General features: G+C 32.6%; 1 protein-coding gene across 1 annotated transcript in view; it reads right to left on the bottom strand.

Annotated features, from left to right (window-relative positions):
• LOC136035758 (uncharacterized) overlaps positions 1–15181 on the bottom strand; it is a 159168-nt gene that overhangs the window by 86358 nt on the left and 57629 nt on the right. Inside the window, exons 9-10 of the mRNA XM_065717728.1 lie at positions 14051–14243; positions 163–461 (exon numbers count right to left, since the gene is read on the bottom strand). Coding sequence (XP_065573800.1) covers positions 163–461; positions 14051–14243 — 492 coding nt within the window. The remainder of the gene's footprint in view (positions 1–162; positions 462–14050; positions 14244–15181) is intronic.

The following is a 15181-nucleotide window of genomic DNA, read 5'->3' as shown; positions in this document are numbered from 1 at the left end:
ACCCTCAAAAGTATTTAAGTCCGGGTAAAGTTTCTGCATCTCCGTTTGAGCGTAATGCGAGTACACATCACCCGTCTTTACACTAAAAAATAGGTTTTGGGTCGAAGAAGCTTTAGCACTGTCCTGCCTTCCCACATCCCAAATCTGTTTTTCAAGAATTACACAAATCTTGCTGATACAGGAGTGTGCTATGTCTACTGGATCTGTATGGATACTACCGCTTGTAAGAGAATTGAAATGGTCTCGAGACTCAGCTTTAAAAACATATGTGTTGCACAAAGCGGAGTTTGCTAAATAAAACTCAGGTAAAACAAGGGGTGAACCGCTTCCACTTTGTCCTGCTCCCCTGCCATCACACTCACTTTGGGCACTAGGTGCTGCCTTGTCCTGCACTTTCTCTGGCTTGTTGGGTAATATATCATATTCTATCCATTCATACTCCTTATCAGGTCCTAGATGAGCTATAAACGTATCTAAATCGAAACTAAGGGGAACTACATTAACCGGGTTCACCCCTACGCTAAAACCTCCCTCACACTCTCTACTGTGGGGTTTGCTTCAATTCCATTAGTGATTCAGTGTCCTTAAAGAGGTTTTAGTCCCCCTGAGATGTTAGTATGTGAACCTAAAGAAAATAATAAGAGCTTACTAGCCCATTGAATCACTTTTGATTTCATCCTGAGAAAGAATATATATATTTGGGTGAAAGAGGATACAATATTTGTCTGACATTTTTTTGAAAGGGCAGTGTGACCCTTCGGCTATGTTGAGAGCACACTAGCACCTAAAGGTGAAATTGCCAGAAATTATTCCATAGATGGATCCAAAGTGACCCCTCGGATATGTTAAAAAACAATACTACCTAAAGGTCTAATAAACAGAAAATATATCATATATGGACCCACAAAGTGACCCTTTACAGTCATAGACCCCTCAGTACGAGCTAAGAATATAATAGCTCCATATACGTTTATAGCTATATAAAAGCTAGAAATTACCATATAAATGTGAGTAAGCTGCAACCCTTTACGTTTCAGGCATTATAAGGTACTAAACAATCCTGATACAAACAGAGGAGGAAGTTGTGTCAATTGATCCTTCTTTTTTTACCGAGGAAATAAGTCATCAAATCATCCATCTGCGCAGGCATTTCTAGTTCAGCCTGAAAAAAGAACAAATATTGTTATTCCTTGAAGCATTTATGATTTTAAGCTGTAAAAAGAGTATGTTATTATGCTGAAAAGTAACATTATTCTAAAGGCTTGCATGTACAAAACTGTGTCCTTTAGATTTCTTCTTCCACGTATAGGTAATTATCGTTAATAATAAGTGGTGGCAGCTTGTGAGGATTCATCTTGGCTTGCAAAGTCAGGATCTCATTTTCTATAATAAAACGAAACTTTCCTTTTATTATATCTCTTTATAAAGTCAATATTAGTTTTGTGATTCATACTATAAATTCACGTGTTTCAGTTTGCTTGTTTGAATCGGTGCCACGCACAAAGTTCTTATATTAAGAATAATTTTCTGTAACAGCCGAATAAAAACCAGCAGGTTCGATAGTAGCCAGTATCTTCACAGCGATATCGTAAAAACCAGACTTTCTTATTATTCCAGCAATTGAAGCGTACAACAGGTTATTCCTCCAGAAAAGATTTAAAACTATTATGATACCAATCTCTTAGAAATAAACTGAAATTACGTTTGGGTTTTTTGCAATCATACCAGGGTAAGTATTTTCCCATTGATCACGATCGTCATAGTGACAGTTCGAACATAGAAAACCTCTAGTTTTAGAGTCACAAATCTCTTCGAGAAAGGAATTACTGTCTTTAATTTGCACTGCGTATCCTCTACGCAATTTACATGGATTGCAGAATCACCAATTTTCATTATAATCATCAACAATAATACAATTCTCACAGGATGACCAGCTACGCAATGTATACAAACATAATGGACACGTGTAAAACATTTTTTCAATGTTGACTGTCTCACTGCTCAAAAGAAACTGACTCATGATCAATAAAAAGAACGTTCTTTACTATTACTAGTCGCTTATGCTGATCACTTATTGGATCACTAGAGAAATGGGAGGAATAACTGAAATTCTGGGTAATCTTCAACAGATTAGAGAAAATCAACCCCATGGAAAATTGACTTAGAAAATCCCTCTGGAAAAAAATTTTTTTGTGAAAAATTGCCCCAAGAAAATTTCCTCCCATGAAATTTCATCACCCCCGCATTAATGAGCAGCCACGTCGAAAACTTATTTATTTTTGTAGTTTTATTTTATTTTAGCTCTTTTTCATGTTTCTTGGGGTTGGGGTTGTCGTAGCAGGGTAAAATAAAGGTTAGTATTGTGTTGTAGGGTTGATATCAACGGCAAAAACAAACTTATTAGACATTTCAAAGTTCTTGAAAAGAACAATGTATCAAAACTTAGATTGAAGCCATATTTTCTTATTTTTCTACTGCATTGGGGTCCCCTTAGCCGAGTGTTTCATATAAGTTTAAGGTCAATCCTAAAAATTAAGCCCCTTTAGAGCCCTCTTTGCAGAGGAGGAGCCCGTTTCAAAGGCACCAATACTTTGGTTTCTACACCCCCCCCTCCACTTCCCTAAAACTCAGTCTATATCTATCTAAAGCCTAAATGAAAGTTAGGAATCTTGGCATTAAAATGCACTGTTTTAGGCATATACCCTCCTTCCTCCTTCTGACACGATGATCCACCGCCTATTCCTTATAATAGCTGATACGGGCTTAAAAATCATTGCCCATAATTTTATGAAGTATAAAACAAATTCGCTTACTTAATTTAAGCTTTAAAACGAATGTCAGAAACATTTTCCAGTAATGAAAGTGAGATATCATCTCGCAGTATCCATTTTCAGGCTTACTCTAATGAATGGAGATGAAAGGTTAATTCTTACACACACACACACCCCCACCCCCTCATACCCCGTTTCTTATTTATCTAACGGCTTATGGAGATTTATACAACTTGTGTATTGAAATGCGCTCTTTTAGCCATAAGATATTCCCCCATTCAGTCAATAACCTAGTGTCCATCCTTAATAAAAGTCTTATTTTCCTTTTACTGTTCAGTCTTACGTTTGGAGATAATTTTCTGCGGGGGAATTTTCTGTGGGATATCTTTTTGTGGGGGGATACTTTGGACCCCCTAAATATTATTCCTTCAAAGATTTACTTCTTATTTTGGCGGTCAATACTACATCATACATGAAGAACGTGTGTGTTTTTTACATGGTTGTTGGTGTTCGCTCTCATTTCAGCTATATGTTTATGCAATGACGAGCATCAATGATTGACTAAGCTATTCCAGATTAAAACCAGACCAAACCAGACCAAAAATGAGGCTGCAAGGTGAACGACCACAAGGGTAAAGAGTTCTTCTATGTTAAATGAAGATTAATTAGACACAAACATCCTAAATTTAAGTTACGGAGTTAAGTTTCTTTTATATTTCCGCTGGAAGGAATTTTAATGGATATTTTCCCGTTTCTAAATTTAGATTTCTCTAACTGTTTTCTGAGGATGTGATTTTAGAAAAGATCTTATGGTTGCACCCCCCCCCCCCCTAATTGTTAACCGAATATGCGAATAATTTGCGAATATGCTGTGGAAGTGGGGTTTAATGGATAAAAATTTATTTGTACATGCCCAGCTTTGTGTTTGCACCCCACCAGCATACTCCAAGGACTGTTTCAGTGAATAATATTTAAAAAAAAGAATGATCTAGTTTAGTCTATACCATGGGTGCCCGCAGAAAATTTATAGGTGGGCCAGACAACGGAATAGCAGTGTTGGAAGGGGACAAGGGAAAATATTTTAGGATATATTTCACTAGGGAAATGTTTTTTTTAATACATTTACAAAAAATTCAAACAAATAAATAGCTAGTTTATTAAAAAAAAGAAGTGAAACACGGTAAAAATTTAAACGGTGAGGATTCACTGAGAAGGGACTGATGGATTTAATGTTTTATATACTTAATTATTATGTCTTATCGTTTATTTATTATCGATTGTGTCCAAAACCTACGTAAAAGAGTAAAAGAAAATTAACTAAGCACAAAAGCCTTAGAATAGGTTACAGAAGGATTAGATATAGGAACTTAAAAACAAATTCCCAGGGTATATTTAAAGCACTGGTTTCATTCCCAGAAGTTTCAGTTGCCCGCCTTAGAATCAACAGTTTTACAAAATCTCAAAACCCCTAAAGTGGAGTTTCGCCAAGATCTTTACATTTTTAAGAGCCTGGAATCAAAAACCATTCTCCCTGCATAGATACCATGTTTTGTTTTTAAAACAACAGGCTAATCCCCCCTTGAAATGATTAATATATTCATTCTTCAGACAAAAAAATAAATAAATAAATAAAAAATACAGGATAGCTAAAGAACAACTCGATTTAACTTTGCAATCCAGTGGTCAAATTAACCCTCTTTCATTCAATGCTCAAATTCAATTAAACAAAATGAACAGGCTCAAATAAATGGTCAAAAAAATTTTATCCAACACTTCGCGGTAACAAACTGCTGATAAGGAGCGACTCGGGCCAACATTAACCAAATCTCTAAAAATTGAATTTTGATGAAAATTGACACGTCAAAAGAATTGAATTTTTGTGTTGATTCCAAATATATAAAATTTCATTTTGTTTATTGTTGCCCACAAAAAGCTATGAGCCTGTGAAAATTTGTCTGAAGTGGGAAAAAGGGGAAAGAGCAAGCGATCCTGATCAAAACCGTATTATTAGATTCGTCATATTATAGAACCCTACCGTAGAGGTTTTAAAATTTTATCAACAAAAATCTAGAATTTTGCTTTTTTTTGCTGCAAAAGAAAGGATGTGGATACATGTTTATGTTGTTTATTTTTTTTATTCCCCAGGGATGATCGTATTCAATTGAAGGTCCTAGAAGACTGTGAAAGAGCTCATTTGAATGTAGATTAAAATTTTAGGGTCATTTCAAAGTGACCTTACAGATTGTGCCAGGGAAAGAGCCTGTTTCTGCCATTTTTTGGCACCAAACTACGTTTTTACCCGAAAGAAGACCAAGTGGCTATCGATTGAAAATTGTGAGATTGCCAATTGATTTAGAAGCATTGAAACTAGGCCTAATATATTAATATATTAATAAATTAATAATAATAATTAATAATATTAATAATAATAATTAATAATAATATATTAATGATAATAAATTAATAATATTAATATATTAATAATGATAATATATTAATATATATATTTTATGCTTCCCCTTGCAGAGAAAGTAACGCCGCATGGTGGCGGTATTACTTTCATGAAAAGTTACATGGTGGATATAAGAGAGATTACTAATTCAATTTAATTTATTTATAGCCTGTCTAAAAAGTTTACATATTATAAAGAATTAACTCAATTTATAACTTGTCAAGAAAGGGTGCAGATTCCCTTAATGACAAAGCACAAAAAAGAGCAGAATGAAGAGAGAAAACAAACAGGCACATACACAAAGAATTACACAATGGACACAAGATAAGTAATTTTTATAAAATAAGCAATTCACAGGGAAGACCAATCATGATTAGATTTAGCGGCAGAAGATTTGAAATGTTCCAGTATTTTGTCAATAATTATAGCTGGAAGAATTGGTTTGAGTTTTTGCGACAAGAAAGAGTTACTGGTCCAAGACGGCGTATTCAGAAGGCATTTAGCGAACTTAGAACAATTTCGATGAACAAGTTTTTTTTAATGTTTATCTGAATGTTCGATTTAACCATTCATTATTCTTCATTAATTCAGACTAAACCTGAAAAATTATGCTGTGGCTGATATTTCGCTTCTTAATGCAGATTAAATAAAAAAAAAAGTTTTTTCAACTGCAAGTAAGGAGCGACATTAAAACTTAAAACAAACAGAAATTATTCCGTATATGAAGGGGGTTATCCCCGCCTTAACCCCTTGCTCTTTGCGCTAAAGTTTTTTAATTGTTTTAAAAAGTAGAGTTGTGACAAAGAGTCAAACTTTAGCGTAAAGAGCGGGGCATTGAAGAAGGGACAACCCCTTTCATATACAAAATAACTTTTGTTCATTTTAAGTTTTAATGTCGCTCCTTACTTGCAGTTATAAAAACATTTTTTTATTTAATTTCTGAACGTTTTTGAATTAATGCATGTTTTGGTCTTGGCTCACCACACATGAATAATTAAAACGAAATTTGCATATTATTGTTTTTTTGCTAAATGGCTTTCTCATAGTTTTGATCGGACGATTTTGATAAAAAAAAGGGTGGGAGAGGAGGCCTAGTTGCCCTCCAATTTTTGGTTACTTAAAAATACAACTAGATTTGTTTTATTTTTTTACGAACGTTTTTGTTAGTAATAAACATACGTACCTTACGAATTAACTTACATGACGAACTTCTATACTTGTGTATTTTTATTACGTATATAAGGGGGCTCACCCCCTCGTCAATACCTCGCTCTTTACAGCAAAGCTTGAATTTTATCCCAAATCTTTAAGAATTACCCCTGAATCACAAAGGCCGTAGAATAAATAGTTGAAATTACTAAAAATACTTTAGCGTAAAGAGCAAGGTATTGTGGAGGAGACGAATCCTCTTTTATACGTAATATTTTATGTTCGTTTTGACTTTTAATGTTTCTCATTGCTTAAAGTTACTTTAATAATGCTAGAAAATCCTGCACCCCCTTCACGGAAATTCTCTTTCCTCGTGATAAATTCTTCCATGGAAAGAACCTCCCACTTCGATACGGTCACCCCTCGAAAAAAAAACAACAACAAAAAAACGAACAAATAAACACGCATCCGTGATCTGTCTTCTGGCAAAAAATACAAAATTCCACATTTTGTTAGGTAGGAGCTTGAAACTTCTACAGTAGAGTTCTCTGATACGCTGAATTTGACTTTTAAGGGGCGTTTCTTCCTGTTTTCTAAAATAAGCCAATTTTTCTCAGGCTCGTGCTTTTGACGGGCAAGATTAAACTTAATGAAACTTAGATATTTAAAATCAGCATTAAAATTCGATTCTTTTGATGTAACTATTGGTATGAAAATTCGTTACCACGAACTGTTTGAAAAATGTCTGTCATTTGTTTTAAAGGTTTGTTTTAAGCAAACTAATTTCCTTTCCGTTAAAGGAAATATATATATATATATATATATATATATATATATATATATATATATATATATATATATATATATATATATATATATATATCTATATATAAATTACTTTTAAGACATGACGATTAAAAGAATCGCTGGGGAAATTACCATTCAGTTATGTAAATGGTAAGGCACTCTCAGTGGACTTTTTTTCTCCCTCTGCACTGACAAAGGTAGGCAGCTTGGGTGGTACTCGAACTTTCAGCTTTCGCCAATAAGACTTCACTGTGTTTGGGCCTTACTAATAGCATAACTGTTTCAGCTTTGTATTCGTGAACAATGAATTCATGAATTCATAGTATTTTCTTCAATCTTTGCCCCTTCCCCGACTATTTTGCTCTATTTAAAAATTTCAACTTAATTTTGAGGAGCGTTGGATAAATTTGAGAAGTTAGAGAGGTTTTAAAAAAAAATAGAAAGGTAGGACGATTAATCCAAGGTAGATACGACGATTAATCAAATTATAATGGAATTACATCAGCCATAGGTACATGGTAAGTTTGTCTCAGATAAGTTAAAATAAATTATATCTATGACTCCGTGAAAGTGTCTGATAGCCCCTCCCATTTAGAAAAATAAAGTAAAATTCGAAAGCTGCCAAAAAGACATGCGAAAAATGAAATATAAATTACCATATTTTGGATTCATATTTTCCTATGTTTTTAACTTGTTTACATCAATCCACCGACTTGTTTGTATTTACGTACTTTTGTCACCTTAGTTTATTAAATTTTGAGCGACCACTCCCAAATACTTAATTACTTCCAAATTTTATCTATATATGTACTTTCGATGACAATATAATAATATAGTGTCAAAATTACCCCCTCTTGTATACTCCCCTTTGCATAAATAAGACAGCATAAGCGGGTGATTGGGTGCAACAAAAAGGATAAAACAAACATTATTATACAAAAATTTATTTACAACGCAGTGGTAAGGACATTTGCCTATAAACGCGGTAACTTTGATTCAAATCTTGGATAAGACAATATTTTTTAAGAAGACGAGCTGGCTGGAAAGATACCTTGCAACAAAGATGTAATAGAGAAAAGGGAGAGAGCGTGGAATTACCATCCTTAAGAAATTATCAGCGATTTTTTCGGTTTAGTTCTCTCTCATTTCAGGATTTATTTTACTTTATTCGTTTGTGTGCGTTTGCGTTTGTTTACATGTTTGTGTTTGTCTGTGTTGGACCTGTGTCCCACTTCCACACTGGTCAGACCTAGAATTGAAAATGGAATTTGAAATATAACTGGTTCCAATTGGAAACCGAGAAGAAATACTTGTTTTAATATGAACCGCATAAATTTTACATAAGAATAAACACAGTTTCCTGATAATGAAAATAAAAGACTAAAAAGTTGAACTTGACAGATATATAAAAAAGACTCGTTTCTAAACTGAACAAAATTTAAAAGAACATTTTTTTTCTCTCGAGAATCATTGAGTATACGCAGAAACGAGGGGGGGAGGAGCAGATTGGGCTTTAAATAACCTGCTTTTTTAGTTCGCTTTTTTCGAATCACTGACTTTATAAATAAAAATATTTATAACTTACATCAATTTAATATACATGTTACATAAAGTTCTATCTATTTTAATGCAAAAAATTTAAATCGGGTATCGACAAAAAAAATATATTCTAATAAAAAAAAACATAAAATATAATGAAATGTTTGGTCAGCGAGGCACAGGAAGAATGGTCAACGTGGGTACAGCCTTAGAACAAAAACAAGATTACTATATCTCCATCCTCAGGTTCCATCATCACAGGTCAAAAAACAATCTTTAATATTTTCTTCCCTAACTTCCACTGAGATTGTCGAGATAACTCAATTGGTTATTCTATCATTTAATTATTAGTAATTGGTATCAAAGTGAAAAACTAGACCTTCTAAAACTAAAAGAAGGAATGAGATAAGTTCTAGAACGCCTAAGATTCGAAGGAGGTTGCAATACCACCAAAGATTTTTTGTAACAATTACTACCAAAGATTGTACTTAAAATACTAAATCAAAATTTAAACTACTATTATATGTTTCAAATCTAACCGAGTCAAGAAAAAAAAATGCTTTAGTTTCTGATGCATTTTCAATTTTTAGCAGGTCAATTCAATTTTTAGCAGGTCTTATTTTGAGTTACTGTGACGATTTTACGTGTATCCAAAAGGTATTGAGATAAATAATTGAACAATAATTCAAGTAAGAAGCAATTAAACCGTCCATTCACTAATTTTATTGTAATTGACTACTACGATTTTTGGCATTTAATAGGTAATTGCAATTATTGTAGTGCGTTCAACAGCACTTATTGAAACCTTAATACCTAATTATTTCTCTATAGCAAAACAGAGATAAATAATCTGCAAATTCTTCTTTTCTAGATTCAAAAGTCTAGGTATAAGAATCTATCAGGATTAATTAACAATCTTCTCTGTTAAAGTCTTCCTAAAAAGATGCGATGGGACAGCAAGATTTTATTTCCAATAGTTTAGAAATCAAAAATAGATTTTATTCCAATAGTTCAACTATAGACTCATTTTTGGCAAATTAGTAACCCCATTGAGATATAGAGAGGGACAGATAGGACGCTAGATTTGGTTGTTTCTTCCAATTTCCAAAATAAAACAAATAAAAAAAATGTATGCTGACGAATGGTCTGCGTCACGCAAATAGCGATCTCCTGATTCACTGCCTTTGGCCGGGTGTGTAATGCGTGGTAGGGGCATATTGTCCGACGCTGCCCGAGTTTTTCCCGTAGATTTCTCCAGGCATCAAACAGTTCGTGGGAACGAACTGTAGGTAGGGAGCAAAGCCGCTCAATACTGACAGAAACTCTAAAAACCTGAATTTTGATAATGGATGTACGAAGAAAAATAAAGAAGAAAAAAGATAGAATAAATAAAATAAAAGACTAAAAAACAAGAGTTTCCTCAGCCAGTGGAATAATATGAATTGAAAATAAGCAAATATTTTTACAAGGGCCTCCGCCAAGTCGTTTTCAGTGCTCCGAAAAAAATAAAAAGAATAACAAATATAATCTTTTGAAGTACACTTCTCGAGAAGAGAAAAGATAAATGGACAACCCAATGGCTCCCAATCGCAAAGCAGCTGGCAGTAGACGGCACTACATGATCCAAACATGTCTCGAAGATCCTCGATGCCGGACAAGGTGGAAAGGCCTGATTCCTGTCACAATTACAAGTAAGTAAGTGAATTTACCCTTTGTTTACGTGCAGTATTTATTATTGAGTACTCAAGAAATTGTCCTGGGGGATTGCCAGTGATGATAAAATTGGTCAGGAGGAATTTACCGGGGGAGGGGGGTACTTTACGTGGAATAGAATTTACTTTGAAGAATTTATGCGAAGGGAGAAAATTTTCCACGGAATGAAACTCGCCTTCTTGGCGTTGTTTGAAAAACAATTAGAAATTATATGTATATAAAAAAAAGTTTTTTCAAATGAAGGTAAGGAGCAATATTAAAATGAACAGAAATTTTTCCGTCTATGAGGGGTTTCGCCCTTTTATCAAATCTTCGCTCTTTACGCTAAAGTTTGTCTTTTCGTCCTAATTCCTTATGGAGTAAATCCTGAAACACAATAGCGGTTTAATTAGGATAAGAAGTTTTTCAAGCTATAAAACACTTTAGCATGAAAAGAGAGGTGTTGAGGAGGGAAACCCTACTTTTCTAAGCTTTAATTTTGTTTCTGACTTTATGTTGAAAAAATTTGTTTTGTTTCTTTTATTTAGAGCTCAATTGACTCTGACTGAGCTAACAGAGTCACACCATTGACCCCAGTCCCGAACAAATACTCAGCGAAACCAGGACTTGAAACCCTCTTCTCAAGATTTCAAGTCTAGAGCGCTTAACATTCAGCAATTCCCAAGTTAATAACATAAAATCAATTTTGCAGTGCAAGTGCCTTTCCATAGAACATAATAATTGTGCCTGTTGAATAATTAATTGCAATGGAATATATTATAATTAATTCTGTAATGGAATATATTAAATATTATATTATAATGGAATATATTAATAATTAATTACAATTAATTATAATAATTAATAAAATATAATTAATTATAATTATAATCTATTATAATTAATTTCAGTGGAATACAATAAGCTCAATTGGATGTGGGGAAGGAATGGTAAATTATTTTCAAAATTGAAAATAGAAAAATACTTTTCGAAAGATGAGTGGAGCCAGTATTCTATGAATTTCATCTATAGGTGATCGATATTGTTTCAAAATAACAAAAGAGAATAAATCCTTTAATTAAAAATTAAAAAATTAATTAAACATTTAATTTTAATTAAAGTTAAATTAGAAATAATTAAATTAAAACTTAATCCTATGCTCACCTTTAATTGAAAATTAATCCTATGCTCACCATTTCGCGAATCTTGACAAGACAATTTCAAATCTTTTTTACATTTTAAACCCCAAAAAGACCATGGATTTAATTTTTTCTAAAAATTATACTAATTTATCCGACACAAACCAACGACTAACTAGAACTAACACTTCTCATCAAATTTTGAATCAATGCAGATAAATACCCTTTAATACATCTGCATCTGCATTATCTGCATTATGTGCAGAAAAAATTGCAAGACCATTATTCCTGCTAACGTCAATTATAGCAAGCTTTGTTCAAAGCGGTGAAAAAACAGCAAATTATTATAAAAATTTAAAATGAAAAATTTTCACATGATATATGGAGTCAATATTTTGTGAGTCTTATACTGAAGTGATTCATATGGTTTTGAAGTGATAAAAGGGGATTAAGAAAAACATCTAAATAACTATATTATTCGACTCTTGTAATTTTATGCTCAGCAACTTGCAGATCTTGACAAGAAAAAGCACAAAATCGCAAAGAAAAGAAGAACGAGGACAATAAACAGCCAGTGAAAAAATTGAAAATCATGCAAATATTTCTGTCAAGACCTCTGCTTGACCGTCTTCAATTCAGAATAAACTGATAAAAATGAAAGGTAAATATAATCTAATATACATTCTGTAATAATATATATCTATATATAATATAGAATATGATAAGAATAATATAATATACTAGCTGTTGGGGTGGCGCTTCGCGCCACCCCAACACCTAGTTGGTGGGGGCGCTTCGCGCCCCCCCCAAGCCCCCCCGCGCGCGTAAGTCGTTACGCGCCATAATAGTTACGCGCCATTGTAGTTGTGTCCCTATGTCCCACCTGTGAATATAGATAGATATATATATATATATATATATATATATATATATATATATATATATATATATATATATATATATATATATATATATATATGGTTTATCTACGTAAAACTTGCGAATATACAACATTCTTTGCTGTCCCATTGTCTTTGCATTTAAATAGATTGTCAGGTTTACCGACTCTTGAACATGCAACATATAATGGTCCATGGGAAAACAATCTGTATTCAGATCTATACCTCATGATTCTAATGATTGCCCTTGAGCTTTGTTGATGGTGATTGCTAATCGACCATTCCCTGTCCCGGTGTCCCGGTCGTCATTTATATCCCCCTGTTTCCCCTGGTGTCCCCGTTGTAGTTGTGTCCCTGTGTCCCGGTCGTCATTTATATTCCCTGTGTCCCGGTCGTCATTTGTATCCCGGTGTCCCGGTCTGTATATACATTCGTTTTTTAGTTTTGTTTTTCTCCTTTATTTTTTTCCTTTTTTTTTCTTTTTTAGTTTATTTAGATTTTTAGATTTTTTAGTTTTTTTATTAGTTTTTAGTTTTTTTTCTTTTTAGTTTTTTTGTAGTTTTTACCTTCTTTTTAGTTTTGTTAGTTTTTTTTTTTACTTATGTCCTGGTCGTCATTTATACTCCCTGTGTCCCGGTGCTTTGTTGATTGCTAATCGAACATTCCTTTTGTCCTGGTCGCTTTCTCTTTGAGTGTCGTCATTTATTTTTTTCTTTTTTAGTTCTTTTAGTTTTTACCTTTTTTAGTTTTTTTTAGTTTTTTAGATGAAATTTTTTTTTAGTTTTTTCCTTTTTTTCTTTTTAGTTTTTTATTGGTTTTTACCTTTATTTTAGCTTATTTTTCAGTTTTTTCCTTTTTTTTAGTTTTTTTTTTTTTTTTTTTTAGTTTTTTACCTTTTTTTAGTTTTTTTAGTTTTTTTTAGTTTTTTAGCTTTTTTACTTTTTTTTATTAGTTTTTAGTTTTTTTTGTAGTTTTTGCCTTTTTTTAGTTTTTTCAGTTTTTTTTTTAGTTTTTTATTGGTTTTTACCTTTATTTTCGCTTATTTTTCAGTTTTTTCCTTTTTTTATTTTTTTTTTAGTTTTTAGTTTTTTTTACCTTTTTTTAGTTTTTTTAGTTTTTTAGTTTTTTTATTTTTTTTATTAGTTTTTAGTTTTTTTTGTAGTTTTTGCCTTTTTTTAGTTTTTTTAGTTTTTTAGCTTTTTTATTAGTTTTTAGTTTTTTTGTAGTTTTTGCCTTTTTTTAGTTTTTTTAGTTTTTTAGCTTTTTTATTTTTTTTTATTAGTTTTTAGTTTTTTTTGTAGTTTTTGCCTTTTTTTAGTTTTTTCAGTTTTGACGTCACCTGATCCAGTTTTTTCAGGTGACGTCACCTGATCCATCCACATATCCACACACAGACAACTTATTTTTATATATATAGATAATACGTATCTAAGTCACAAACTTTGTATTTACCAGAATGCCTCATTTCAAAGTATATTTTCAAATTTTTTATTAAATACAGTTGAAATAAATAATTAAATAAATAAATAAATATAACGGTTTTCTCCATGGGAGAAATATGAATTTGCTAAACTTTCTTTAATCTTAAGAAAATACTTCAACCCCGGCGTTTAGACTTCTTCTTATGAGTCTTGGGAGTCGTTGCCATTGTATCTTGTATCCACTTCCTGTACCTCGTTACTCGGGTATATGCACCGGGTTGGTTAGGAGCTGCACAATCAATTCCCCAAGATACAATTCCTATGAGGACACTTCGATCTCCTTCTTCAATAATCATTGGTCCTCCTGAATCACCCTAAAATTGAAATATTGGCTTATAAGCCAGAAAATGGAGTTTTTTATGTAAAAAACTACAGTTTTATCCAACCACAAAATAGTGCTTTTTTCAAAATTAGTGCATGTATAACAGCCTGCTACGGAAGAGATAAGTAGAATAAACCCATATATTGCCATGTTCTATTTTTAACCTTCTTTTAATTAGCAATTAATTAAAAAAAAATTATCTCCCCTTTTTATGTTATTGGATTATGACAATTGCCTTTTAACGTACAATTTCTATTATGTAAAACAAGAATGACTCTAATAGGCTGATGTATTTGATTTTGCACCATTTTTTCACAATATCCACCTCAGATTTATGAGGATCAAACTCAAAAAGCCGTGAAAGCCAATCTTTGCAGAAATCAAGCACATATGTGAAAATCAGTAAACATGCAGAGCATACAGAACTTCTTGAGAGAGAAGGAAAAAGTCACAATTCATATACCTGTAGCCAATGGTGTTAAATCTTTCAAATTTAACTTTTTCCCCATTTTGACGAAAGTGCTGAGCCATTTCACCGGCAATTAGGCTTTTGAAGGGAACAGGGGGAAAACTCCCCTGCTCCTGTAACCCTGATAAGATTTTAGTATGCATCTAAGTTTTTTAGAATGCAATCGCAAATGCATGTTCTGTCTTCTGCTTTTTTTGTATTAATCCTTGTCGTTAGGAAATATCCTACGGAAATATATAAACCCAAGTCAATCTACTATCTCATGACTAGTATCACTAGTGTCAGGCAAGTACTGCTCAAAAGAACCATCTTCCAGCCGGTTTCAACTGCAAATTTAACTCTTTTCTCCATTTTGAAAAAAGTGCTGAGTCATTTTACCAGTAATTTGACTAGCAATTTCACTTATATTGAAATTTCACTTATGTTGAAATTTCATTTATTATCGAATATTTACTGAACAA

Source organism: Artemia franciscana, chromosome 14 (genome assembly GCF_032884065.1).
Source record: "Artemia franciscana chromosome 14, ASM3288406v1, whole genome shotgun sequence".
NCBI lineage: Eukaryota > Metazoa > Arthropoda > Branchiopoda > Anostraca > Artemiidae > Artemia > Artemia franciscana.
The sequence above is the reverse complement of the archived record's forward strand: the minus strand, read 5'-3'. Positions and strand labels throughout refer to the sequence as shown.